Source organism: Aotus nancymaae, unplaced genomic scaffold (assembly GCF_030222135.1).
Source record: "Aotus nancymaae isolate 86718 unplaced genomic scaffold, 86718_ANA_hifiasm-v0.15.2.pri h1tg000008l, whole genome shotgun sequence".
Classification (NCBI taxonomy): domain Eukaryota; kingdom Metazoa; phylum Chordata; class Mammalia; order Primates; family Aotidae; genus Aotus; species Aotus nancymaae.
In genome coordinates, this window is record NW_026988419.1 from 63,145,642 (window position 1) to 63,171,691 (window position 26,050).

General features: G+C 43.2%; 1 protein-coding gene across 7 annotated transcripts in view; it reads left to right on the forward strand.

Annotated features, from left to right (window-relative positions):
• The window catches only part of SP9 (Sp9 transcription factor), a 101,878-nt gene that overhangs the window by 65,089 nt on the left and 10,739 nt on the right, over window positions 1-26,050 (forward strand). For 2 of the 7 annotated variants that reach the window (XR_010341480.1, XR_010341481.1), the window contains one exon: window positions 22,730-23,075. Coding sequence is in view for 1 of the 7 variants with exons in the window: in XM_064373406.1 (XP_064229476.1) it covers window positions 24,035-24,112 (78 nt within the window). In the remaining 6 variants the exon portion in view is untranslated. Of the gene's footprint in view, window positions 1-21,223; window positions 21,726-22,729; window positions 23,076-23,996; window positions 24,113-24,462; window positions 24,834-25,140; window positions 25,226-25,288; window positions 25,513-26,050 lie in introns of those variants that run through there. The other 5 variants (XR_001108954.2, XR_010341483.1, XR_002478230.2 and 2 more) reach the window with 5 other exon arrangements.

A 26,050-nucleotide genomic window follows, 5' to 3' on the forward strand; every position in this document is an offset into this window, starting at 1 on the left:
TATGGCTTATATTGCCGTGTTTTAAAGTTCACTCATATTTTTCTGCAGTGTCTAACCTGTCATTGATCCTGTCCAGTGTATTTTTAATCTTAGTCATTGTTATTTTTATCTTCAACAGTTCAATTTGTATCTTTTTCATATTTCCTATGTCTCTAGTTAACATAATCAATCCTTCCTCTAGATCAGAGTTTCTCAACCTCAGTACTCCTGACAATTTGGGCTAGATAATTTTTTTGTCTTGGGGGGCTATTTGGTGCATAAAGAATGTTTAGCAACATCCCTGGATTCTACCTACATCATGCCAGTGGCACCACTACCCCCAAGTTGTGACAACCAAACTATCTCCAGACATTGCCAAATGTCACCAGGGACGGGGAAGATGCCTCTACTGAAAACTATTACTCTAGATTTTGAGATACAAGGAATACAGTTATGATTGCTGTTTTAATGTCCTTGTCTACTTTTTTTTTGAGACAGGGTCTTATCCATGATAGAGTATAGTGGTGTGATCTCAGCTCACTGTAGCCTCAACCTCCCCAGTGATTCTCTCACCTCAGCCTCCCAAGTAGCTGGGACTACAGGTGTGTGCCATCATACTTGGCTAATTTTTGCATTTTTTGTAGAGATGGGGTTTTGCCATGTTGCCCAGGCTGGTCTCAGACTCCTGGGCTCAAGGGATCTGCCTGCTTTGCCCTCCCAGAGGACTAGGGTTATAGGCGTGAGCCACCATGCCCGGCCCATGTCTACTAATGCTATCAACTATGTTCATTTTACGCAGTTTTGATTGATTGATTTTTTTCTCCTTATAGTTTTTATGCTTCTTTGCATGCCTTAGAGTTGTCTTTTTTAAATTGTGTGTCAGACATTGTAAATTTTACTTTGTTGGGTGCTGGATATTCTCATATACCTATAAACATCCTTGAGCTTTGTTCTGAGATGCAACTATGTTACCTGGAAAAAGTGTGAGCCTTTCAGTTCTTGCTTTTAAGCCTCATTAGGTGAGATCAGAATAACATTTAATCTAGGGCTAACTTTCTCCCACTATGGAGGCAAAACCCTTCTGAGTACTCTACCCAAAACCCCCTTATTTATGAGGTTTTCAAGTCTGACTGGGGGGAATCGGTACTATTCCTGGCCCCACCTGAGCTTCTTATGAGTAGTTCTTTTCATGTGTCGTTTTTCCCTGTGCATGTGCTGGAAAGTACTCAGCTGAGTATGTGAGGGAGAACCTCTGGACATTTTGGTGATTCTCTCTTTCTCTGAGAACCTTTCTCCTCTCCAGCATTTTATTCTGCAAACTCCAACAGCTTTGGTCTTTTTGGTCTTTCCCACCTTCATCTCTTCAACTTTCAGGTCTTTTCCTTAAGTCCGGAAGGTCACTGCATCTTGCTTGGGTTCCCCCTTTAATGCTCGTGCCCTGCAGCCTGGAAACTCTCCTCAGGCACTAAGCTCAGACAATCACTGGGCTCACTTGACTAGTTTCCCATCTCTCAGGGATCAGTCTTCATTGTCTCATGTCTAGTGCCTTAAAAACCATTGTTTCATAGATTTTGTCAGATTTTTTTTTTTTAGTGATTTCAGGCAGAAGGGTAAACCTGGTCTCTGTGACTCCATCTGGGCTGGAAACAAATCTGTACCACATTTAAGTTTTTAATTTATCTGGAATTTATATGGCCATTAAATCTTCTGAGTTATTAAATTTCTGAGCATAACCATGCTTTGCTCTCACTCTCGATTGAAAAGTTTGAATGGAAATAAAATTCTACACTTAAAATAACTTTTACTCTAAACTTCAAAGGTATTTTTTCTGTTTTTGAGCATCTAATGTTGATAGGAAATCTGATATTTGTTTGATTCTTGCTTCTTTTTTTCCTAAGAGAATTTAATCATTTATTGATTACACATGATAATGGATGATACACAAGCTTCATTCTCATCTATAGTTTTATCTGGTACCATTATTCAATTTAGATATATTGCATGGGATGTGCCAACAATCATTTGTATAGCCAATAATTCCATGATTTTGCTTGGGTAATCCCTTTTAATGGTAAACTTCAGGTTGCAACAGTAACTATCAGTTCAACTACACCAAGGTTTCTGAAAACAATGGCTTCTCCACCCAAGCAGGTTGTATATAAATTCCAAATAGAACCTGGCATCACCCTGAAAGAATTCTAACTTCACACTGTTGGGGGAAGTTTACCAAGATGGCTTCAACATAGACTAACTTTATACAGCACATTAAAAAAAAAAAAAAAGACATTTATTCAGCATTACAATCAGACTATTACATTTAGCAATCAACAGCATGGGTGCAAAGAAGAAAAAAAAAAAATCAGGCCAGGAGTGGTAGCTCATGCCTGTAATCCCAGCATTTTGAGAGGCCAAGGCACGTGGATCACTTGAAGCCAGGAGTTCAAGACCACCCTGGCTAACATAGTGAAACCCTGTCTCTACTAAAATAACAAAAATTAAACAGGCATGGTGGTACATGCTTGTAATCCCAGCTATTCAAAAGGCTGAGGCATGAACCCAGGAGGCAGAGGTTGCTGTGAGCCAGGATGGCACCACTGCATTCCAGCCTGGATGACAGAGCAAGACCCTGTCTTAGAAAAAAACCCTACAGTAATGCAAATGAGTCTTTTCCATAGACCTGGCAATAAATTGTGTCTGGTGAAGATGCAGTTGATGACCACTCTGTGGAAAAGATGATTCCAAGCATTATTCTATTTCTTACAAATATCGATCAGTTTTCATCTATTAACAAATTCATTTTGGCATTCCTGATTGCTTCTATATGTGTTTGTTCTTTTAATCCCCTTTCAACTGGTTTTAATTTATTAGTGTTTTCTTTATTAATGAATGTGTTAAATAAAATCTTTGACTTTGTTTTTTATTTTTATTTTTATTTTATTTTATTTTTGAGACAAAGTCTCACTCTGTCATCCAGGCTGGAGTGCAGTGGTGGGATCTTGGCTCACTGCAACCTCTGCTTCCGGGGTTCAAGTGATTCTCTTGCCTCAGCCTCCTGAGTAGCTGGGAGTTGCACTCCATGTCCAGCTAATTTTTGTATTTTTAGTAGAGACAAGCTTTCACCATGTTGGCCAGGTTGGTCTTGAACTCCTGACCTCAAGTGATCCACCTGCCTCAGCCTCCCAAAGTGTTGGGAATATAGGCATGAACCACCATACCTGGCAAAATCTTTAACTTTTTAAAATATTTATATGACAGTCACACTTTTGCCTTATTTTATAAATAACATTTTATTAGTAGCATATATGAATTATAATGTACATCATTATTATAATGTTTGAGAGGAGCTGGAGAACACTTAAAACTGGCCTTTAGAACAGAGTACATTTTAGCTAAGTCCTGGCTTCTTATCAAATCCTCTACGACAAATCTGGCTCGTCACCCGTTTCTATAAATAAAGTTTATTGGCACATAGCCAAACCCATTCATTTACACATTGTCTCTGGCTGCTTTTGTTCTACAAAAACAGAGCCAAGAGTTGCAACAAAGACTATGACCCATAGGCCTAAAATATTTACTATCTGGCTTTTTAAAAAAAGTTTATAGACACCTTCGTTAAGATTTGACCCCAACCTGCTTTACCATATTAACTGCAAATAAAAATTAAAGTGGAAATTATTGGGTTTTTCTGTACCTCCAAATGGATGTGCAGTGAAATTTACAGGGGTAGAGGGAGCTTCTGCATTTTGGGAGATACTGTGTGGCGTCTCCTACAGCCCTTGAAGTTAGAGTGAGTTGGGTGTGAATCTACACTCTCCCCATTATAGTTGAGAGACCTTGATTAGACTATTTAACCTTCCTAAGCCTCATTTAACTTGTCTATAAAATATGGATTAATTATATTTAATTTGGTGGTTGTGAGGATTAATTGAACCGCTATACGTAAAGGGTATAATACCCAGAACATAGAAATCCATGTTGTTATTGGGCATGGACAAACTTTGGCAAGAAAAAAAAAAATAACATCCATGCCTGGTTTTGTAAAGTCTATATCTGTTGCCAGCCTGCCTGACTTCAAACTTATCTCCACTATTTCAATAAAGTGCTCCTCTTCTACCCACTCAAGAGGTAAAGGCTATGTGCTATGTGTTTGGTTGGCTTAGAATACTCCAAGGAGAAAGTTCACTGAAGTATCCCTAGCAACATTTCATCCTTATTGTGATAAAATGAGTGCAAAAATGGCCCCAGTTCTTCTCTTCCCAGCATCTATGCCCCTTATGATGTGACTTTGTAGCTTTCCTCATCTAAAGATGAAGTCCATTTCCCCAACCTTTGAATCTCTACTGGCCTTGTTAATTGCTTAACCAATAGGATGAAGCATAAGTGAATATGCCAGTTCTGACCTGAGGCCTTGAGAAAGAAGCCTTGCGTGTCTTCTGCTTGCTCGTTTGGAAGCTTTCCTCCACCATAATAGGAAACCTGAAAGCGCAGAGATGAGTCATAGCAGCCATAGCCATCCTAGTCCAATTAGCCCCCAGCTGACCTGCCAGCTGATCACAGATACCAGCGAACCCAGCTTAAATCAATCAAGGCTAGCTCAACAGCAAAACTGCCTAGTGAATCCATAGACTCATGAGCAAAAATAAATATTTTTGGCAGGGTATGGTGGCTCACACCTGTAATCCCAGAACTTTGGGAGGCTGAGGTGGGTGGGTCACCTGAGGTTACAAGTTCGAGACCAGCCTGACCAGCATGGTGAAATCCTGTCTCTACTAAAAGATACAAAAGAATTAGCTGGGCATGGTGTCATGTGCCTGTAATCCCAGTCACTTGGGAGGCTGAGGCAGGAGAATTGCTGAAACCAGGAAGTGGAGGTTGCAGTGAGCCAAGATTGTGCCATTGCTCTCCAGCCTGGGCAACAAGAGAGAAACTCCATCTCAAAAAAAAAAAAATTATATGCCAAAATAAATAAATAAATGTTGGATAATTTCTATCCTTGAAACTTGGCTACTAAATGATTGCTGTCTGGTGCTATTGGCTTGGGTACCCCGCACATCAAAGTAGAGTGCTCTTCTGAAAAATACCATCCTGACTCAGCCCTGTTATGTCAGGACATGGTTGACACAGTCAATCCAGATGCATACTCAAGGAAAAGATTTCCATGAAATATTTGCTCAGAATTCATAGCTGTTGGCCACAATGACTGTTTAACAGTATTATGAGAACTTTTTTTTTTGAGACAAAATTTTACTCTTGTCACTCAGGCTGGAGTGTAATGGCACGATCTTGGCTCACTGCAACCTCCGCCTCCCGAGTTCGAGTGATTCCCCTGCCTCAGCCTCCCAAGTAGCTGATATTACAGGTGCCCACCACCACACCCAGCTAATTTTTGCATTTTTAGTAAAGACAGGGTTTCACTATGTTGGCCAGGCTGGTCTTGAACTCCTGACCTCAGCTGATCCACCTGTCTCAACCTCCCAAAGTGCTGGGATTACAGGCGTGAGCCACCGCACCTAGCCTACGAGAACTTTTAAAGAAAAGATTATAAGTAGTTGTTCCATCCACAGGACCAATTCTTATCATTGGAAACATTAGAACCAAAATGTGACAAAAGAATTTTTGAGTCTGTACTGCCTCCTGTTTGGTAACAGTTGTTAATGGAACAAAGTCTGAGTGCTGCTAGAGAATACACTGTTCCTTGCGACTGCAACAAGAAGTGATGTGATGATATGATGGCATGATTTTCTTGGAGTAGCTAAAAACGGAGCAACATTCTCCTGGAGTCTCTGGTGTTTCCCTTGTGATTTTTAGGATGACTGTGCCTTTATCTGCTCGACTGTACTGCAGCTCTGCCACCTGTGTTATGTTAGGTGCATCCTTTAATTGTTCTGGGCTCAGTTTCTTCATATGTAACGTGAGGTTATTGGATGACTTCCCAGGTCTCTTCTATCCTTACGAGTTCATGTCAATTCATTTACAACTTTTTTTCTTAATTTTTGTTCTCACTTATCGAACATTTGTTTTATATGTATTATATGCCAGGCATTTTACCAGTCACTAGAGATATAGCACTGAATAATGGGACATGGACTCTGGTCTCACATGAATAAAAATGACAGCAAGCACATTATCAACAATATCTGATATCATATTACATTGTAGGTTCCGAAACTTTCACGGGCATTTTTATATTTGGCCTTCAGTACAGTACTGTTAACTAGTTAGGCCAGGTATTATTATTATTTGCATTTGACATATGAAAAAGCCCAAACACAGAAACATTAAATTGGCCAAGGATACATGATACTGATATTCCAAACTAAGATTTAGAAATTTTGATCCTGATTATTTACAAAAAAGTTTGTTTAATGAAACATTTCAAACATACTTTTAAAAAGTACAATAAATTCCATGTACTCATACTCCAAATTAAAAAAAAATTTTTTTTGGAGGCAAGGTGTCATTCTGTCATCCAGGCTGGGGTACAGTGGCATGATCTCATGGCTCACTGCAGCCTTGACCTCCCAGGCTCAGATGATCCTCCCACCTCAGCCTCTCAAATAGCCAGGAACACCGGATAAACAACCATGCCCAGCCAATTTTTGTATTTTTTGTAGAGATAGGGTATTTGCCATGTTGCCCAGGTTGGTCTTGAACTCCTGGACTCAAGGGATCTGCCCATCTTGGCCTCTGAAAGTGCTGGGATTACAGGTATGAGTCACCACCCCCAACCCCAAATTAACAATGATCAAGATTTTGACTATATATTTTTCATCTTCCCCCTTTTTTTCTTTGTAGAAGTTTTTTTGTTTTTGTTTAGTTTTTTGAGACAAAGTCTTGCTCAGTCACTCAGGCTGGAGCACAGTGGCTTGAACAGAGCTCACTGCAGTCTCGACCTCCTGGGCTCAAGAAATCCTCCTACCTCAGCCTTCCCAGTAGCTTGGACTGACTACAGGTGTGCCACCATGCCTGGCTAATTTTTAGTTATTTTTTTGTAGAGACAATGTCCCACTGTGTTGCTCAGGCTGGTCTCGAATTCCAGGGCTCAAGTGATCTTCCTGCCTCAGCCTCCCAAAGTGCTGGGATTACAGGCATGAGCCATTGCAGTTGGCCTGTAGATGTATTTTAAGAAAATGCCAAAGATCATGTCATTTCACCCCTTCATCCTCAATATAAATCTTTAAAAATTAAGGGCCTTTTCCTAACATCACCACCACAAGCCACTTTCACACTAATAACATCATGAATAATTATTTGTCTCATTTAAATCTAATTCTTGAATTCTTGATGTTCATTTGGGTAGAATAAAGTTTAAAATCATTTTGCTATTTGGTCACATACTAACTAGCCAAGCATCATATAAATTTTTTTCACCACAACAGTTTATTGGTTCCTAGATCATCCCTCCTCTCCCAAAAGACTTATTTTATGTCAGGGAATACTGTCTGTTAGCTCCCATTTTTCTTTAGTGCCTTAGTCTATTTGTGCTGCTATAACAGAACACCTGAGGCTGAGGAACTTATAATAAACAGATATTTATTGTTCACAGTTCTGGAGGCTGAGAAGTCTGAGATCAAAGCACCAGCCTGTTTAGCATCTGGTGAGGGGCCAGTCTCTGCCCCCAAGATGGTGCCTTGAACTCTGCATCCTCCAGAGGAAGAGGAACAGTGTTCCTCACATAGCAGAAGAGCAGAAGAGAGAGAGCCCACTCCTGCAAGCTCTTTTTAAACAGCAGCATGAATCCACTCACAAAGGTAGAGCCCTCATGGCTGAAACACCTCCCATTCAGCCCCACCTCTCAACACTGTCACAATGAGGATTAAGCTTTCATCACATAAATTTGGAGGGAACAAAAACATTCAAACCATAGTGTTTGGTTATAGAATTTTTAGCTAGAAGCAAATAAAATAAAAAATAAAAACTGTATTTCTCAGCCTTCCTTGCACCTAGATGTGACTGTGAGTAAATTCTAGTCCACGAGATGTTAACTGAATTGTTGAGCTGAGTTTCTGGGAAGTGTTTGTAAGGGTAGAGGGCATGTTTTCTTTGCCCTTTCTCCTTCTTACTCACTAGAACAGAGAAACAGTCGCTGGAACTGAAGCATCTTGATCTATGAGGCTGTGTACGAAGAAAAATAGGTGAGATATTAAAAGACAAGCACTCAATGAGGATGCTAAGGCATAAGAATAATACAGTGCACATGGGGAAGATCCAAGATGGCCAGTTAGGAGCAGCTCAGGATTGCATCTCCCAGTGAAAGTACAGAGGGTGAGCGGATGCCGCATTTCCAGACGGATTTTTATTGCCCACAGACCAGGAGATTCCCAGGCAGAGGAGCCCCATGGGTCGCCAGCATGGCTGTTTTGGCTGGCGCAGCTGTTTTGCTGGTGCCCCAGCGTGGCAGTTCCTGGTGCAGAGTAAATGGGACTGGGTCCCTTGTTAGCCAGCAAGGGGAGCTCCAGGAAGTTCCAGGAAGGCAGAGTCGCTCATTCATCTGATTAAAAAAAAAAAAAGCAGCGGGGGACTGAAACAGGGAGCCAGGCCAGGAGATTCCTGGGCAAAAAAGTGCCACGAATCTCAGAGCCGCTGTGTCAGCCGGCGCAGTGGGTCGCTGCACGGGAAATTACACAGATCCCGGTGCCTTTTCAACAGGCGACCAGAACACCTGGGAAAGAGCCAACCGCTCAACTAAAAAACAAAAAGCTCTGAGGCAGGGAGCCAGGTGATCAGGCCCGGCTGGTCCCACCCCCACAAAAAAACAAAACAAAACAAAAAAAACCAGCAATTGGAAACACTCTGGGTTGAGAGTTTCACAGAAAGCACAGCTGAACCCGGGACGGTCCAGTTCTGTGAGGGAGGGGCGTCCGCCATTACCGAGGCACTCCACCACTACGGAGGCAGTCCGCCATTGCTGAGGCAGCCTGCCGTTGCCGAGGCAAGCCGCCATTGCCGAGGCAACCTGCCATTACAGAGAGAGTCCATCATTACAGAGGTGGGCCACCATTGCCAAGGCAGTTCTGACTACACCCATATAAACAGGACTGCAGGGAAGTTCACACAGCAGCTGGGAGGAGCCCACAGCAGCTCAGCGAAGCCTCTGCAGGCAGACAGTGACTAGGCTGCCTCCTTGCTGGGCAGGGCAGCCCTGAAAAAAAAAAAAGGCAGCAGCACAGCAGAAACTCATAAATAAAGCCCTAACTCCCTGGGACAGAACACCTGGGAAAAAAAAAGGGGTTTATGAGTTCTGCTGCAGCAGACTTAAATGTACCTGCCCAGCAGCTCTGAATGAACAACAGAGCTCACAGCTCAGCACTTGAGCTACTATAATGGACAGACTGTCTCCCCAAGCAGCTCCCTGACCCCCGTATATCCAAAGAGTCACCTCATAAAGGAGAGCTCAGACTGACATTTGGCAGGTATCCTTCTGGGACAAAGCAGAAGAAGAAACTGGTAGCAACCTTTACTGTTCTGCAGCTGCTGCAGGTGATCCCCAGGCAAGCAGGGCCTGAAGTGGACCTCAGCAGTCCTACAGCAGAGGGGCCAGACTGTTAGAAGGAAAACTAAGAAACAGAAATAACCTCATCATCAACAAACAGGACGTCCACTCAGAAACCCAATCAGAAAGTCAGCAACTACAAAGACAACAGGTAAATAAATCCACAAAAATGGGAAGAAACCAGCGCAAAAAGGATGAAAACACCAGAAACCAGAACACCTCTCCTCCTACAAGGGATCACAACTCCTCACCAGCAAGGGAACGAGACTGGATGGAGAAGGAGTGTGATGAAATGACAGAATCAGGCTTCAGAAGGTGGGTAATAAGAAACTTCCGTGAGCTAAAAGAACATGTTCTAACCCAATGCAAAGAAACTAAGAATGTTGAAAAAAGATTTGACAAAATGCTAACGAGAATGGACAACTTAGAGATGAATATAAGTAAATTGATGGAACTGAAAAACACAAAACGAGAACTTCACGAAGCATGCACAAGTTTCAACAGCTGAATTGACCAAGCAGAAGAAAGGATATCAAAGGTCGAAGATCAACTCAATGAAATAAAACGAGAAGGCAAGATTAGAGAAAACAGGGTAAAAACGAATGAACAAAGTCAACAAGAAATATGAGACTATGTGAAAAGACCTAATCTACGTTTGATAGGTGTACCTGAATGTGACGAAGAGAATGAATCCAAGCTGGAAAATACTCTTCAGGATATTATCCAGGAAAACTTCCCCAAACTAGCAAGGCAGGCCAATATTCAAGTCCAGGAAATACAGAGAACACCACAAAGATATTTCTCAAGAAGAGCAACCCCAAGGCAAATAATCGTCAGATTCACCAGGGTTGAAATGAAGGGGAAAATACTAAGGGCAGCCAGAGAGAAAGGTCAGGTTACCCACAAAGGGAAGCCCATCAGACTCACAGCAGATCTCTCAGCAGAAACCCTACAAGCCAGAAGAGAGTGGGGGCCGATATTCAACATCCTTAAAGAAAAGAACTTTCAACCCAGAATTTCATATCCAGCCAAACTAAGCTTCATAAGTGAAGGAAAAATAAAATCCTTTGTGAACAAGCAAGTACTCAGAGAATTCATCACCACCAGGCCTGCTTTACAAGACCTCCTGAAAGAGGCGCTACACATAGAAAAGAACAACCAGTACCAGCCACTCCAAAAACATACCAAATGTTAAAGAGCATCAACACACACAATGAAGAATCTGCATCAACTAACAGGCAAAACAGCCAGCTAGCATGAAAATAGCAGTATCAAATTCACACATAACAATATTAACCCTAAACGTAAATGGACTAAATGCCCCAGTCAAAAGACACAGACTGGCAAGTTGGATAAAAAGCCAAAACCCATCAGTGTGCTGTATCCAGGAAACCCATCTCACATGCAAGTATACACAAAGGTTCAAAATAAAGGGATGGAGGAAGATATACCAAGCAAATGGAGAGCAAAAAAAAGCAGGAGTTGCAATCCTCATCTCTGATAAAATAGACTTTAAAGCAACAAAGATCAAAAGAGACAAAGAAGGACATTACTTAATGGTAAAAGGATCAATGCAACAAGAAGAGCTAACAATCCTAAATATGTATGCACCTAATACAGGAGCACCCAGACACTTAAGGGAAGTTCTTAATGACTTACAAAGAGACTTAGACTCCCACACAATAATAGTGGGAGGTTTTAACACCCCATTGTCAACATTAGACAGATCAACAAGACAGAAAATTAACAAGGATATCCAGGACTTGAACTCAGACCTGGACCAAGCAAACCTAATAGACATTTACAGAACTCTCCACCCCAAATCCACAGAATATACATTTTTCTCAGCACCACATCACACCTACTCTAAAATTGACCACATAATTGGAAGTAAATCACTCCTCAGCAAATGCAAAAGAACGGAAACCATAACAAACAGTCTCTCAGACCACAGTGCAATCAAGTTAGAACTCAGAATTCAGAAACTAACCCAGAACCGCATAGCTTCATGGAAACTGAACACCTGTCTCTTGAATGTTGACTGGATAAACAATGAAATGAAGGCAGAAATAAAGATGTTCTTCAAAACCAACGAGAACAAAGACACCACATACCAGAATCTCTGGGACACATTTAAAGCAGTCTCTAGAGGAAAATATATAGCAATAAGTGCCCACATGAGAAGCAAGGAGAGATCTAAAATTGACACCCTATCGTCAAAATTGAAAGAGCTAGAGGAGCAAGATCAAAAAAACTCAAAACCTAGCAGAAGACAAGAAATAACTAAGATCAGAGCAGAACTGAAGGAGATAGAGACACAAAAAACCCTTCAAAAAATCAATAAATCCAGGAGCTGGTTTTTTGAAAAGATCAACACAATAGACAGACCACTAGCCAGATTAATAAAAAAGAAAAGAGAGAATAACCAAATAGATGCAATAAAAAAAACGATAAAGGGGATATCACCACAGATTCCACAGAAATTCAAACCATCATCAGAGATTATTACAAACAACTCTATGCACATAAACTAGGAAACCTGGAAGAAATGGATAAATTCCTGGACACTTGCCTCCTCCCAAGACTAAACCAGGAAGAAGTTGAAGCCCTGAATAGACCAGTAACAGGGTCTGAAGTTGAGGCAGCAATTAAGAGCCTACCACCCAAAAAAAGCCCAGGTCCAGATGAGTTCACAGCCGAATTCTACCAGACATACAAAGAGGAGCTGGTACCATTCCTTCTGAAACTATTCCAAATAATCCAAAAAGAGGGAATCCTTCCCAAACCATTTTATGAGACCAACATCATCCTGATACCAAAACCCGGCAGAGACTCAACAAGAAGAGAAAACTACAGGCCAATATCCATGATGAACATAGATGCAAAAATCTTCAATAAAATACTGGCAAGCCGATTGCTACAGCACATCAAAAAGCTTATCCACCATGATCAAGTAGGATTCATCCTGGGAATGCAAGGCTGGTTCAACATACGCAAGTCTATAAACGTAATTCACCACATAAACAGAACCAAAGACAAAAACCACATGATTATCTCAATTGATGCAGAGAAGGCCTTCGACAAAATTCAACAGCGCTTTATGCTAAAAACCCTCAGTAAACTAGGTATTGACGGAACGTATCTCAAAATAATAAAAACTATTTATGACAAACCAACAGCCAATATCATACTGAATGGGCAAAAACTGGAAGCATTCCCTTTGAAATCTGGCACTAGACAAGGATGCCCTCTCTCACCACTCCTATTCAATATAGTACTGGAAGTTCTAGCCAGAGCAATCAGGCAAGAAAAAGAAATAAAGGGTATTCAACTAGGAAAGGAGGAAGTCAAACTGTCTCTATTTGCAGATGACATGATTGTATATCTAGAAGACCCCATCGTCTCATCCCAAAATCTCCTGAAACTGATAAGCAACTTCAGACATTGAGATACCATCTCACGCTAGTTAGAATGGTGATCTTTAAAAAATCCGGAGACAACAGATGCTGGAGAGGATGTGGAGAAATAGGAACACTTTTACTCTGGTGTTGGGAGTGTAAATTAGTCCAACCATTGTGGAAGACAGTGTGGCGATTCCTCAAGGACCTAGAAATAGAAATTCTATTTGACCCAGCAATCCCATTACTGGGTATATATCCAAAGGATTATAAATTATTCTACTATAAGGACACATGCACACGAATGTCCATTGCAGCACAGTTTACAATAGCAAAGACTTGGAACCAACCCAAATGCCCATCGATGTTAGACTGGACAGGGAAAATGTGGTACATATACACCATGGAATATTATGCAACCATCAAAAACGATGAGTTCGCGTCCTTTGTAGGGACATGGATGAACCTGGAAACCATCATTCTCAGCGAACTGACACAAGAACACAAAATCAGACACCGTATGTTCTCACTCATAGGCTGGTGTTGAACAATGAGAACACATGGACACAGGGAGGGGAGCACTACACACTGGGGTCTGTTGGGGGGAAATAGGGGAGGGACAGCGGGGGTGGGGAGTTAGGGAGGGATAGCATGGGGAGAAATGCCACATATAGGTTAAGGGGAAAAAGGCAGCAAATCACACTGCCACGTATGCACCTATGCAACATCTTGCATGTTCTTCACATGTACCCCAAAACCTAAAAAGCAATTAAAAAAAATTAAAAAAAGAATAATACAGTGCACTTTGGAGACTCAGGGGAAAGGGTGGGAAGGGGGTGAGAAATAAAACACTACATGTTGGGTACAGTGTACACTGCTTGGGTGATGGGTGCACCAAAATCTCAGACATCACCACTAAAGAACTTACCCATGTAACCAAACACCACCTGTTCCCCGAAAACCTATTGAAATAAAAAATAATTTTAAAAAAATCATAGATGACATAGACAAATGGGGAAAAAAAGGGAGAGAAAAGACACTCAGATCTCTGATGATCCATGGAGCCACCATATCAATTTGGTAGTAAACTTCTTTCTGCACTTCAAGCCAATGTTCTGTATTTTGGTTTCTGATTACTTTCACACCTGTAGCCAAACAAACCCTGACTTACACACATTGCTGTATACATCTTTCCTCATCGCTCAATTATGGTAGAACTAGACACACAGAAAACTGAATTTGCTCTGAGCTAAGGCCTCCTCTTGTAATGTAACTATTAACTGAGATGTATTCCATTAAACTTAATGTTTTTTGGTTTTTGGTTTTGTTTTAGGAGACAGGGTCTTGCTCTGTCACCCAGGCTGGAGTGTAGTGAGGCTATCACAGCTCACTGTAGTCTCAAACTCCTGGGCTCAGGCAGTCCTCCCACCTCAGCCTCCTGAGTAGCTGGGACTACAGTTGCACACCACCACATCACCCTAATTTAAAAAAACGTTTTTTGTTTTTTTTTTGGTAGAGATGGGATCTCACTACATAGCCCAAGCTGGTCTCGAACTCCTGGCCTCAAGTGATTCTCTTGTAATTTGCTGGAATTACAGAGATGAGCCATAGCACCCAGCCAAACTTAATGTTTTAAGATGAAAAATGTTCAACTTTCAAAACTCCTTTCCCTTGGTGGGACCTTGCTATACAGTCAACATCTCTTCTGCCTTAATTGATTGGCTACTCAAATATATCAGTTTCTTGGTTCTTAAAAGTAGTGTTCTGGCCAGATGCTGTAGCTCACGCCTGTAATCCTAGCACTTTAGAGGGCCAAGGCTGATCACTTCAGCCCAGGAGTTCAAGACCAGCCTGGGCAACATGGCAAAACTCCAACTCTAAAAACAATTACAAAAATTGGGGCAGGCACGGTGGCTCATGCCTGTAATCCCACCACTTAGGGACGCCAAGGCAGGCAGATCACCTGAGGTTGGGAGTTCGAGACCAGCCTGGCCAACATGGAGAAACTCCATCTCTACTAAAAATAGAAAATTAGCTGGTCATGGTGGTACCTGCCTGTAGTCCCAGCTACTTGGGAGGCTGAGGCAGGAGAACCACTTGAACCTGGAAAGCAGAAGTTGCGGTGAGCTGAGATTGCACCACTGTACTCCAGTCTGGGCAACAAGAGTGAAACTCCATCTCAAAAAAAAAAAAATTACAAAAATTAGCTGGGCATGGTGGTATGTGCCTATAGTCCCAGCTACTTGGGAAGCTGAGGTGGGAGGATCAGTTAAGCCTGGGGAGGTTGAGCCTGCAGTGAGCTGTGATCGTGCCACTACACTCCAGCTTGAGTGACAGAATGAGGCCCTGTCTCAAAAAAAGTAATGTTTTGTTCATATGGTATTGCAAAAAGGATTTGGTGAAGGCTGGAAAAGACTTGAAATACTGAATGAGTAACAAGCACTGAATATTAGAACAAGCCCAGCCTTGTTACCTTCTCTGATCTCTGAAAATACATCAGTGAATGCAGAGCTAGTGCTGGTAAGCTACAATGAGCTGTCACAGTTGATGTAGTCATTATCAGAAGATCACAGTATATGCACAGAGATTCAAATATTGTTAACAGGTCTACATTTAAAAGGTTTCTTACGTAATTTTACAGCTGGTAAATCAACCCCTTGATGACACAATGAAATAGGACTAGAATATTAAAACACTTAAACATGGGTTTTTAATTTGTTAACCAAACATTAAGACATTTCCTCAGTCTCTTTTCATATTTTAAAAAAAGGAAAAGAAAAAAATACTTGCAGTAACAAAGAAAAGTATTAAGGTTTCTTTCAAAGATGCAGGCTGATTTCCAGTATTCCAGACCTTTGGATTATATGAAATGGGAGCTAATAAAAAAGAATGCACACCTGACAGATTGAATATTTTTTCTATTATGAATAATTCTCTATTAAAGCCATCTATCAGATTTTATTTTAAAGAGATACAAGTGATCAAGTTATTAAATCAGCACCTCAATTTTGAGCCAAATGGAAAACTCCTATAGAATTTGTAATTCTGGACATCTCATGAGCTGCTGTTCATGTGCTCATGAGATGTTTAAAGAATTGTAATCCACTAAGTTGTACATAAAAGAGCAAAGTGTTAATCAAAACACTGCGGCCAGACATGGTAGCTCATGCCTGTAACCTCAGCACTTTGGGAGGCCAAGGCGGGTAGATCACTTGAGGTCAGGAGATTGACACCAGCCTGGCCAACATGATGAAACCCTGTCTCTACTAAATATACAAAAATTAGCCTGGTATGGTGGTGCGTACCTGTAATCCCAGCTACTCGAGAGGCTAAGGCATGAGCATTGCTTGAACCTGGGAGGTAGAGGTTGCAGTGAGGCAAGATCAAGCCAATGCACTCCACCCTGGGTAATGGAGTGAGACTTCGTCTCTAAATAAATAAATAAATACCTCTGCAAATCTTACTTTTTCAAGACATTTGTGGAAAATAATTCCTAATAAAGAAGGCATAGGGTATATGTAAAATTCTTCCTTATATCTTAGTCTTTGAGGAAATATTTTAAATTTCAACTACCATAGACAATAAAAAATACCTCTCAGATGCGTATTCTTTGCACTCTGTTAGATGCTCCCTTTTTGTGTTCATTTATGTTTTACTGCAGATTGTATTTTCCCAAAATGGCTGAAACAGAATCTGTTTTTCTGAGTGCTCTTCTTATAGTGTGACCTTAACATTTATCTTATGGAGAAGTGGAGTTTATGTCTTTTCCCCTTAACTTTGGGCAAACATTTGCAACTGTCTCAATAAAAAAAAATACACTGGAGAGTGATGCTATGTAAATTTTGAGCTTCAAATTATATTTCAAAATAAGGAGCATGTTGAAACCGAAAAGAAAAGGGTAATGACTAGAAACAAGAACTGAATTTACTGCACAGCTCCCTAATTCTGGTAGTAATGTCTGTTGTTACTGGTGCTTAAATACTTCAGAGCAATCCTTCATTCCTTATTTCCTCAGCTCTTCTAATTAATCAATATGATTTTGTCTTTCTTTTTTGCTATCTGTAGTTAACATTTTTATGTTTCTCTTCCCAATACCCAGTCCCCCTTCTGATGCTAACAGTGTCAAGATTTTCCTTTGGAGAGCCATTCTCCAGTTTTAGATCTTACATAAGAGTGGGATTCAAGAATAAAAATGTAACACAGGTATAACATCTTGCAGATGGTCAATAAAGAAGCAGCAAGTTCCTTTAATAGTTTAAGTCGTTAAGAAAAAGTCCTGGCCGGGCGTGGTAGCTCATGCCTGTAATCCCAGCACTTTGGTAGTCCAAGGCAGGCGGATCACCAAGTCAGGAGATCGAGACCATCCTAACATGGTGAAACCCCGACTCTACTAAAAATACAAAAAATTAGCCGGGTGCGGTGGTGTGCGCCTATAGTCCTAGCTACACGGGAGGCTGAGGCAGGAGAATCGCTTGAATCCAGGAGGCAGAGGTTGCAGTGAGCCAAAAAAAAAAAAGGAAAGAAAAAAAGGCCTAAATAATCTTGCTGGTTTTGCTCTCTTTTTCTATTTTGCCTTAGAGAGAAATGTGCTCATTAGGACTTTACATATATATGTATACACACACATATAGAGAGAGAGACAGGGAGAGAGAGAGTTAGTGTGGGGTGAGTTTACTATAGAAAAATTACACTTTCTGCAAAAATAGTTGGTCTTCTTTCTTTTTTTTCAGTTCTTACCTTGGCTTAAAATATAATTCCTCAAGTTAAAATAGTATACTTAGGTAGGTAGGGCAATCTAAAATAAAATCCCAAGGATGACAATCTTCATTCTTTCAAACTTTGTTGAGCCGTTATATTGCAAAGGATAGCCTCCTGTTTTGGATTTTGGCTTCTTTTGGTCCTCTGCACAATGACTAAATAAATGAGCCCCAGGAGGCCTACAAAAAGCAGTATCTTACTAACAGGAAGAACTACCCTGTGCTGCTTCTTTTTTTTTTTTGAGACGGAGTTTTGCTCTTGTTACCCAGGCTGGAGTGCAATGGCATGATCTCGGCTCACCGCAACCTCCGCCTCCTGGGTTCAGGCAATTCTCCTGCCTCAGCCTCCTGAGTAGCTGGGACTATAGGCACGCACCACTGTGCCCAGCTAATTTTTTGTATTTTTAGTAGAGACAGGGTTTCACCATGTTGACCAGGATGGTCTTGATCTCTTGACCTCATGATCCACCCACCTCGGCCTCCCAAAGTGCTGGCATTACAGGCGTGAGCTACCGCACCCGGCCTACCCTGTGCTTCTTTTGCCATCTCTTGATTTACCCACACCACAGCCCCAGGTCTTAAAACCTATTCAAGAGAAAGGATATGGATATTTTTGTAAAATCAGTTTGTGTGTGTGTTTTTAAGAAAAGAAACATAGAGCTATCTGTATTACAAACATGACTGTGAAAGAGATTTCGTTCAGAAGCAAGTGAATATTTGCGCCAACGCTCAGAGTCTAGGTGCTTCAAGAAGTCCTAATGTACACCTTTTTTTCCTTGCTGAGTCTTACCTACTTCGCCTCCTTAAAATGCCAACCCATGGGCCCGGCACCGTGGCTCACACCTGTAATCCCAGTACTTAGGGAGGCTGAGGCGGGTGGATCACGAGGTCAGGAGTTCAAGACCATCCTGACCAACATGGTGAAACCCTGTCTCTACTAAAAATACAAAAATTAGCCAGGCGTGGTGGCACATGCATGTAATCCCAGCTACTCAGGAGGCTGAGACTGGAGAATCACTTGAACCTGGGAGGCAGAGGTTGCAGTGAGCCGACATTGCACCATTACACTCCAGCCTGGGCAACAGAGCAAGACTCCATCTCAAAAATGCCAACCCATGGTTTATAAAACGTACAAAACTCAATGCAATGTCCATCACTCCTTTTTTTCTTCCTTTTTCTCATTAACTAGCATCATTGCCCTCTTTGGCAACTGCACAGTTACCAGGTATTGCCAGAAAGATTCTAAAATAGACTATTGGCTCTTCTGCTCACTCTTTCCTCTTGCTAAGTTTTGTTTGTTTCTTGTTTGTTTGTTTGTTTGTTTGTTATTTGAGATTGAGCCTTGCTCTGTTGCCCAGGCTGGAGTGCAGTGGTGCAATCTCAGCTCACTGCAACCTCTGCCTCCTGGGTTCAAGCGATTCTCCCACCTCAGGCTCTCCAGTAGCTGGGATTACAGGCATGTGCCACCATGCCTGGCTAATTTTTGTATTTTTAGTAGGGATGGGGTTTCACCATGTTAGCCAGGTTCGTCTCGAACTACTGACCTCAGGTGATCTGCCCACCTCGGCCTCCCAAAGTGCTGGGATTACAGGCATAAGCCACCGTGCCTGGCCTCTTGTTAAGCTTTTCTTCTCACCTACAAGCTCCACTGGCAGGTTGAGGCCCTTGTACGGTATCCAGTGATCGATGTTGAATCTATCCTTACCTGTATTTGCTCCTTGGAGGTGAAAAAAAATAAATGTTTTATAAAGCTAAAATTGGCGTTATCAAACAAAACATCTGCTAGATCAGTGAATGACTGGTGACAGCAGGAGACAGCAGTGCTGGCCTCTCCAATAGAAGTCACTGCAGTTAATGGAAGCTATTATGGGAAAATTCTGGCAAGAAGTTTTCTTTTTCTTTCTTTTTTTTCTCCTTCAGACAGCTAAAAATTTTTTTAGAGAAAAAATGTATTCAGTTGCTAGGGTAACTGTGGTTTCAAAACTACCATAACAAAAGCCCAGATATCACATATCAAACTACCAAATTGTTAATTTGACTGGTATTTTAAAATAACTGCTTGAAAGAGATGTTTCCTCCTTATCTTAGCTATAGAGAATAGAGGGAAATGAAGAACAGGAAGAAAAGAAGTAAAAGGGAGAAAAAAAACTGATAGATTTGTTTAAGAAATGTTTTTGCCTTGCTAAATATTTGTTGGAAGTAAAAATTCTTTTAAGTTATGGATACATTTGTATGCAGGATTTATTTAGTCAGATTCAAAACATAAGGTGGACACTGGGTTATTCTGTTTTCAATTTCTCTTCCCGCATTTCAAGCCTTGCCTGGGTTTTAAGTGAACAGTTTTCCATGAGTACTTGGTAAAGGAACCGGTTACTTGGGGGAGTCATGCATGTTCTGAAATATTTTATGAGTGATTGTATTTTTTCTGTCTTGGTTTTCATCACTTGATTTAAAGTGAATATAATAAAGCCATTAAGTGTTTGGATTCTGGAATTGGTCATATCTTGGACTAAATTCCTTTTCTAACTCTTACTAAATTTTTTTCACCTCTCTGAGTTTATTTATTTATGAAAAGATTAAGGCCAAGCAAAGTGGCTTACGCCTGTAATCTCAACACTTTGAGATGCTGAGGTGGGAGGATTGCTTGAGCCCAGGAGTTTAAGACCAGCTGAGCAACATGGTGAAACCCTGTCTCACTAAAAGCAAACAAATAAATAAATTGCTGGGCATGGTGGCATGTGCCTGTAGTACCAGCCACCTGGGAGGCTGAGATGGGAGGATCCACTGGGCCCAGAAGGTCAAGGCTGCGGTGAGCCGTGACTGCACCACTGTTCTCCAGCCTGGGCCACAGAGTGAGACCTTGTTTCTAAATAAATAAATACTTTAAATATGAAAAGAATATCAGCCAAGGGCTGTGGTATGCATCTGTAGTTCCCGCTACTGGGAGGCTAAGGTAGGAGGATCCCTTGGGGCCAGGAGTTTGAGCCTATAGTGAGTTATGATCCCAACTGGGAATAGCAACTGGAGTCTGGCTTGGGAAACATAGTGAGACCCTGTCTATTAAAAAAATACAGGGTGGGTGTAGGGGAGGGGGATATCAGAAGAAATGACTGACTTACCTCAACAAATAAATTACAAGGAAAGGAAAAGAGAGAGAGGAACCTATAGATTAAAAGACACTGGGAGGCATATTAACTAAATGTAATATGTGCATGTTTAAATCTGATTTGAAAAAAATTTTTAAAAATCATTTATGAGACAATTGGAGAGACTTGAACATTGATTAGATATCTAATAATATTAAAGAATTATTTCAAATGTGTTTAGGTATAAGTATAGAATAACATTGTTTTGGAGGATTTTTGGTGTTATTTTTTGACATTTTGATACATACCGTAATATTTACAAATAAAATAATATAATGTCTGAGATTTGCCTCAAAATAAGGAAGAGGGAAATGGATGGGATAGAGATGAAACAAAGCTGGCCATAAGCTGACAAATGTTGGTACTGGGTGATGGAAATAGAGGGGCTCATTAAAATATTACCTCTACTTCTAAATAAGTATTTGATTTTTTTTTTTTTTCAATTTTCAGACAGGATCTTGCTCTGTCACCCAGTCTGGAGTGAAGTGGTGCAATCATGGTTCACTGCGGCTTCAACCTCTCAGGCTCAATTGATCCTCCCATGTCAGCCTCCTTAGTAGCTGGGACCATAGACACACACAACTATGCTCAGCTAATTTTTGTATTTTTTGTAGAGACAGGGTTTTCCCATGTTGCCAGGCTGGTCTTGAATCCTGGGCTCAAGGGATATGCTCTGCCTTGGCCTCCCAAAGTGCTGGGATTATAGGCTTGAGCCACGGTGCCCAGCAGATACTTTCTACAATAAAAGTTTTTAAGAGGTATTAGTAATACCTGGTAAGATTATTGTGTGGATTAAATGAGATGCTGTGTGTAAAGCACTTGGCAGAATGCCTGGTATATAATAAATGATCAATAAATACTAGCTATTACTTTTAGAGACAAGGCCACCTCTTCCCCTCCTGCAGAACTATGAAAGCCAGACCATGAAATGTGTTGCTGACTGGAGCAGCTAACCTTACTCCTTCCAAATCAGACAGCTGCAAGCTGTCACTGCATGCATCCTCATCCAACCTTGCTTCTGTACTAGGCCCTGTGCTTCCCACACACACACTAAAATTCTGTTTGATAGCGGCTGTTGGCTTTGCCTTTAGTTTCACAGTAAGTTTTAGCTGGGAATGCTATTTCAGTGGAAAATGGAAGGCAAGAACTTTTTTAGCTCAACTATTAATAAGTATTGAGCACATTGTTAGGAATTTCCCTATATAGTTTTATTTAACCTTCATAACAATCCTCAAAGTTGAAATTATTAGCTTCATTTTAGAGAGGAGGAAACACAAGTTTCAAGGCCCGCCCAAGGTCACAGCACTGTTAAGAGTGGGTCTCAATTCACACCCAGCTCCTGAGACCTCCAAAGGGCTGGTGCTTACCCAGGAATTCTGGCTATCAGCTCTCTTGCCTTTCTTTTCCTTATCCTAGCTTAAAAACAACTGCCACCCAGAAAAGTTTAAGTTGATATTCCCAATTAAAAGAGTCTGACACCATATTCCTCTGTCCTGTAGAGGCAGAGGCTGCACTGGTTTGCAGCCAAGTGGTAAAGAGGTCTGCCTGGCTGATGAGGAGGGTTACAGGCTTGGGAGTGGCTTGGGCCTGGCAGAGGGGAGGCTCTAAATGTAGTAATAGAAACACAAAGGTTTTCGGGATTGCGCTGACATTTGTGTTTCATTTCCCTCTTGTTCCAAATGCTGTTCAACTTAAGGGAAGAAGAAAGCAGGGAGAGGTACCTTATACGAAAACTGTTCAATTCCGAAAATTAAAAACAGCCAGCTGCCATCAAATACCGCGGGCCCTTTTTTCAAACTTCAGCTGTAATTTAGTTGGGAGGTTGCAATGGCACTCTAAACTTGCAAATGATGAGTTGACCTTAGAATCCTGCTTATGCAAAGCCGGACAATTCCATGCAAGGCGGGTATCTGGTTACAAATGAAGTTATTGATTGTTTATGGCGGACTTGTGCAGGAATGGAGCGGAGAAAGAGGCACCAGGAGAAAGAGAAACTCGCGACGACGGAGTTGCCGAAAGAGAAGTGTTGGCGTCTCAAACTTGAGGATCAGCTTCTTGGGCCCCACTCCAGGGCGTGTGTAGGGGGTCGGGTTCTTTCCGCCGCCGCCCAGAAGATTCTCAGCTAACCCCGCCGAGACCCAGAGGCCCTCACTCTGTGACCACTCCCGGAGCCAAGCTACATTCAGGAGCTGACAAGCCCAAGCGAACCGCCCACCTCCCCAGACCCGCCCACCCCCTGCTGTGAATCCCTGAGATTCTTGCCCGGCGAAGGTCAACTTAAATTAGGAAACTATAGCTATTTAAGAAGAAGCGCAAAATAAACCGCTCTCTGCACGCCCAAGCGTGGCATTCTAGGGAGTTCCCCGCGGGCAAGGAACTCTGCTGCTCCCCGCAGCTGGGGTGGAGAAGAGGGAGCCTGCGTGCTGGGGCCGGGGCGTTGGGAACTTGGGGCAACCCACCTCCAGGGCCCCGCCCCCGCTTTCCCGCCTGCCGGGGACTGCCAAATGGGGAACCACCCACCTCCCTGAGGCAGATTTGGGAGGGGCGGGGTCCAGAAGCGGTAGAGTGGGGGCGCGAAGCGCCAGATTCTGCCGCTCGGAAGTCGGGGGCAATTCCCAGCCCCGCCTCAGGCCCCCGCGTTCGCAGCGCGCTCAGTTGAGGGCGCGGGCCTGGCGCGCGGTGTCAACGCCACGAACTCATTTACTTGCCCTGAAGGAGCCGGCCCTCGACCCCTTGGAGGGTGGAGATTCCTCGCATTCCTTCCTCCCTCTACCCCGGGTCGGCGAAGAGACGTGGAATTGAGCTGGAGCGAAGATTCCGCGAGCTCTGTAATTACGCACACACTGAAATCTTCACCGTTGACTTAAGTTACTTGGCGCTGCGGGAGCTGGGGGGCCCTGCATATTGATTAAATGCAGCCTCTATTTACCTAAATAATAAATGTAGAGATTAGCAACGTTCACTTGATCACAATAATAGGGTTGACAATTAAGGGGCAATGCATCCCAGATGTAGCGGAGCCTTGGGCTGCGTGCGGCGGGCAGAGGGCTTCTCGGAGAGGGGCGCTCCGGCAGTTGCGGCGGCGGAGGTGGTGCAGAGCAGGAAGCGCCGCGGGAGCACAGCGGGAGGCGGAGGGGGACGCCTAGCCTCGTTAAGGTCTTCAGCCACCCGGCCCGGGAGGCTAGAATCTGGCTTTGGGGGACCTGAATGTCCCGACTCCTAGGGAGACATCTGGAGCTCGGAGCCAACCTCCCTGCAGCGATGGCACCTGCCTCAAGGCCGTCTCCCTTGCTGATGCCTGCCTGGGAAGGAGGATGGACGCCGCTGGCATGTGTCCGGGTAAGTGTGTCTGTTTGTCATAAGTGTACATTCTGCATGTGGCAGCGGGGCAAGGGGGAGGCGCACGTGTCTAAAGTGCGCAGAGCCTTCCTCTACCCCTACGTATACCCTCCAGTCAACGTTCCAGGAAGCGGGTCAGGGCGAAGGGTATCCGTCCGGACTCTGGAAGGGCGTGGGTGTGACAGGGAAGTCCCACTGTCAGGGTTGGGCTCTACAGTGGCGGAAATCAAGAAAGAATGGACGCGTGGGCCCAGGGCTGGCCTGTTCCCGGATATGTCACGGGAGTGCCTTGGTCCTCGAGAAGCGTCTTAGAACCTATCTTTTTTTCTCCCCTTCTCACTGAACTGTAGGGTTCTGAGAAGAGGTTCTAGGAAGGAGAGAACTGAAAGGAACTAACTTAGAAAAGAACTCAGGAGTGGAACATGGATAATAAAAGACAGATGAGCACACCCGGTGTGTGTGTGAAATCATGATCCATCTGGAAAGGGTTCCAAGCCCTTGGCTGGCATCGCATACTGACTACAAAAGAAACACGCAGGTTGCTTCTCTGCTCTTTCCCTCTTCTCTCTGCGCCCCACTATCAATCTGGAAGGCTTCCCATTCCACATTTAGACACAAACAAAAGGATTTGTCCCAGACACTCACGAACAAGCCGGGACGAAGCCCTTTCCCGCCAAACTACGAAGGCCAGGAAATAAACAGAGCCTGCCCAGGCTCTGGGCGCGCGAGCTCGGGAGAGGACTTGGGTGGGAAGAGGATCTAGAAGATCGGAAGGAGGGCGGCAGGGAGAGAGGGAGGGAGGGAGGAAGAAGCTTGGAAAGAGAAGAGGGAGGAGGAAGAGGAGGGACCAGCAGGGCAGAGTTGGACCCGGGGTTCTGTTATAACCGCCCCTCCACGCCAAGGGTCTTTCCATCCCCTGTCCCCCTCCCCTATTTCAGAGCTGAAGGCCAACTGTGGAAGGAGGAGGTTAAACAAAGGGAATCCTCCTTCTCTGGGACGAGTGAAGTGCGTCTGTCCTCTCCTTGCAGGCTCTGGAAAAACTGGCAGGAATTTCCTTGTTGTGAGAAGATGGACGAGTGTCTGCAGCCGAGAAGACAACTACAAACAGACTTTGGGCAAGGAAGGCGGGCAGGCGGGGGTGGGGGCGGGGGCCAGCTTTGATCGCTCCAGCTCTGTTGTAATTTTGTCTTCGTCAGATAGATTAGCTGGAACCGCCAGCCCTAGCATGGAGTTACGTTCTGCGGAGTCCCCTCCCTCCCTACCCCCCGCGTCATCTCGCGCCCGGAGTCGGGTCGCCGCTCCTCCCGAAGTCTCACTGGAAACTTCAAGGGCTGATGGTTCTGTGTTCCTGACGTAATTAGGAGGCCACGCAGCTCTCCAGCACTCCGTTAAACAAATATGTAAGTCGTCCTCCCCCTCTCTGTGGACAGACTCTAGGGAAGGAGGCAGCTGGGCCCGCTCCGGACGGTGTCCTTGGCTAGCAGAGTGGCGCCGCTGTGACCTTCGGCTGCCCCTTGGGGCCTTGGTCTTTCTAAGCTCTTCCTTAGAAAGCAGAGAGAGGGGCAGAGGACGTGCACCTCGCCACCCACAGGACGAGCTGAGAGGACCTTGTCTTTGCTTGAAAAGTTTTCTAGATAAATCGCTTGGGTGGTTCTAAACTGTGATGAACCAGAGGCTGGGCCCGGTTCTTCTCCGGAACAGCCTGTGGTTGTAAAGGAGATGAAATCGTCCCCCACTGCTTTCTTTTTCTTCCCGTATAAATCAGTCATACAAATCATTCGCATTGTTTAAGGTACATTGATCAATCTAATGGCTTGTAGTAGGCTCCTAATTGCCACTTGCAGAATCCTGCAGGCTCACATTTGAACAGGGAAGGTTCCAGCCAAGTCCACTTTAAGGCTTGAGGTTGGGCGATTACAGAATCCAGGGAAAAAGTCT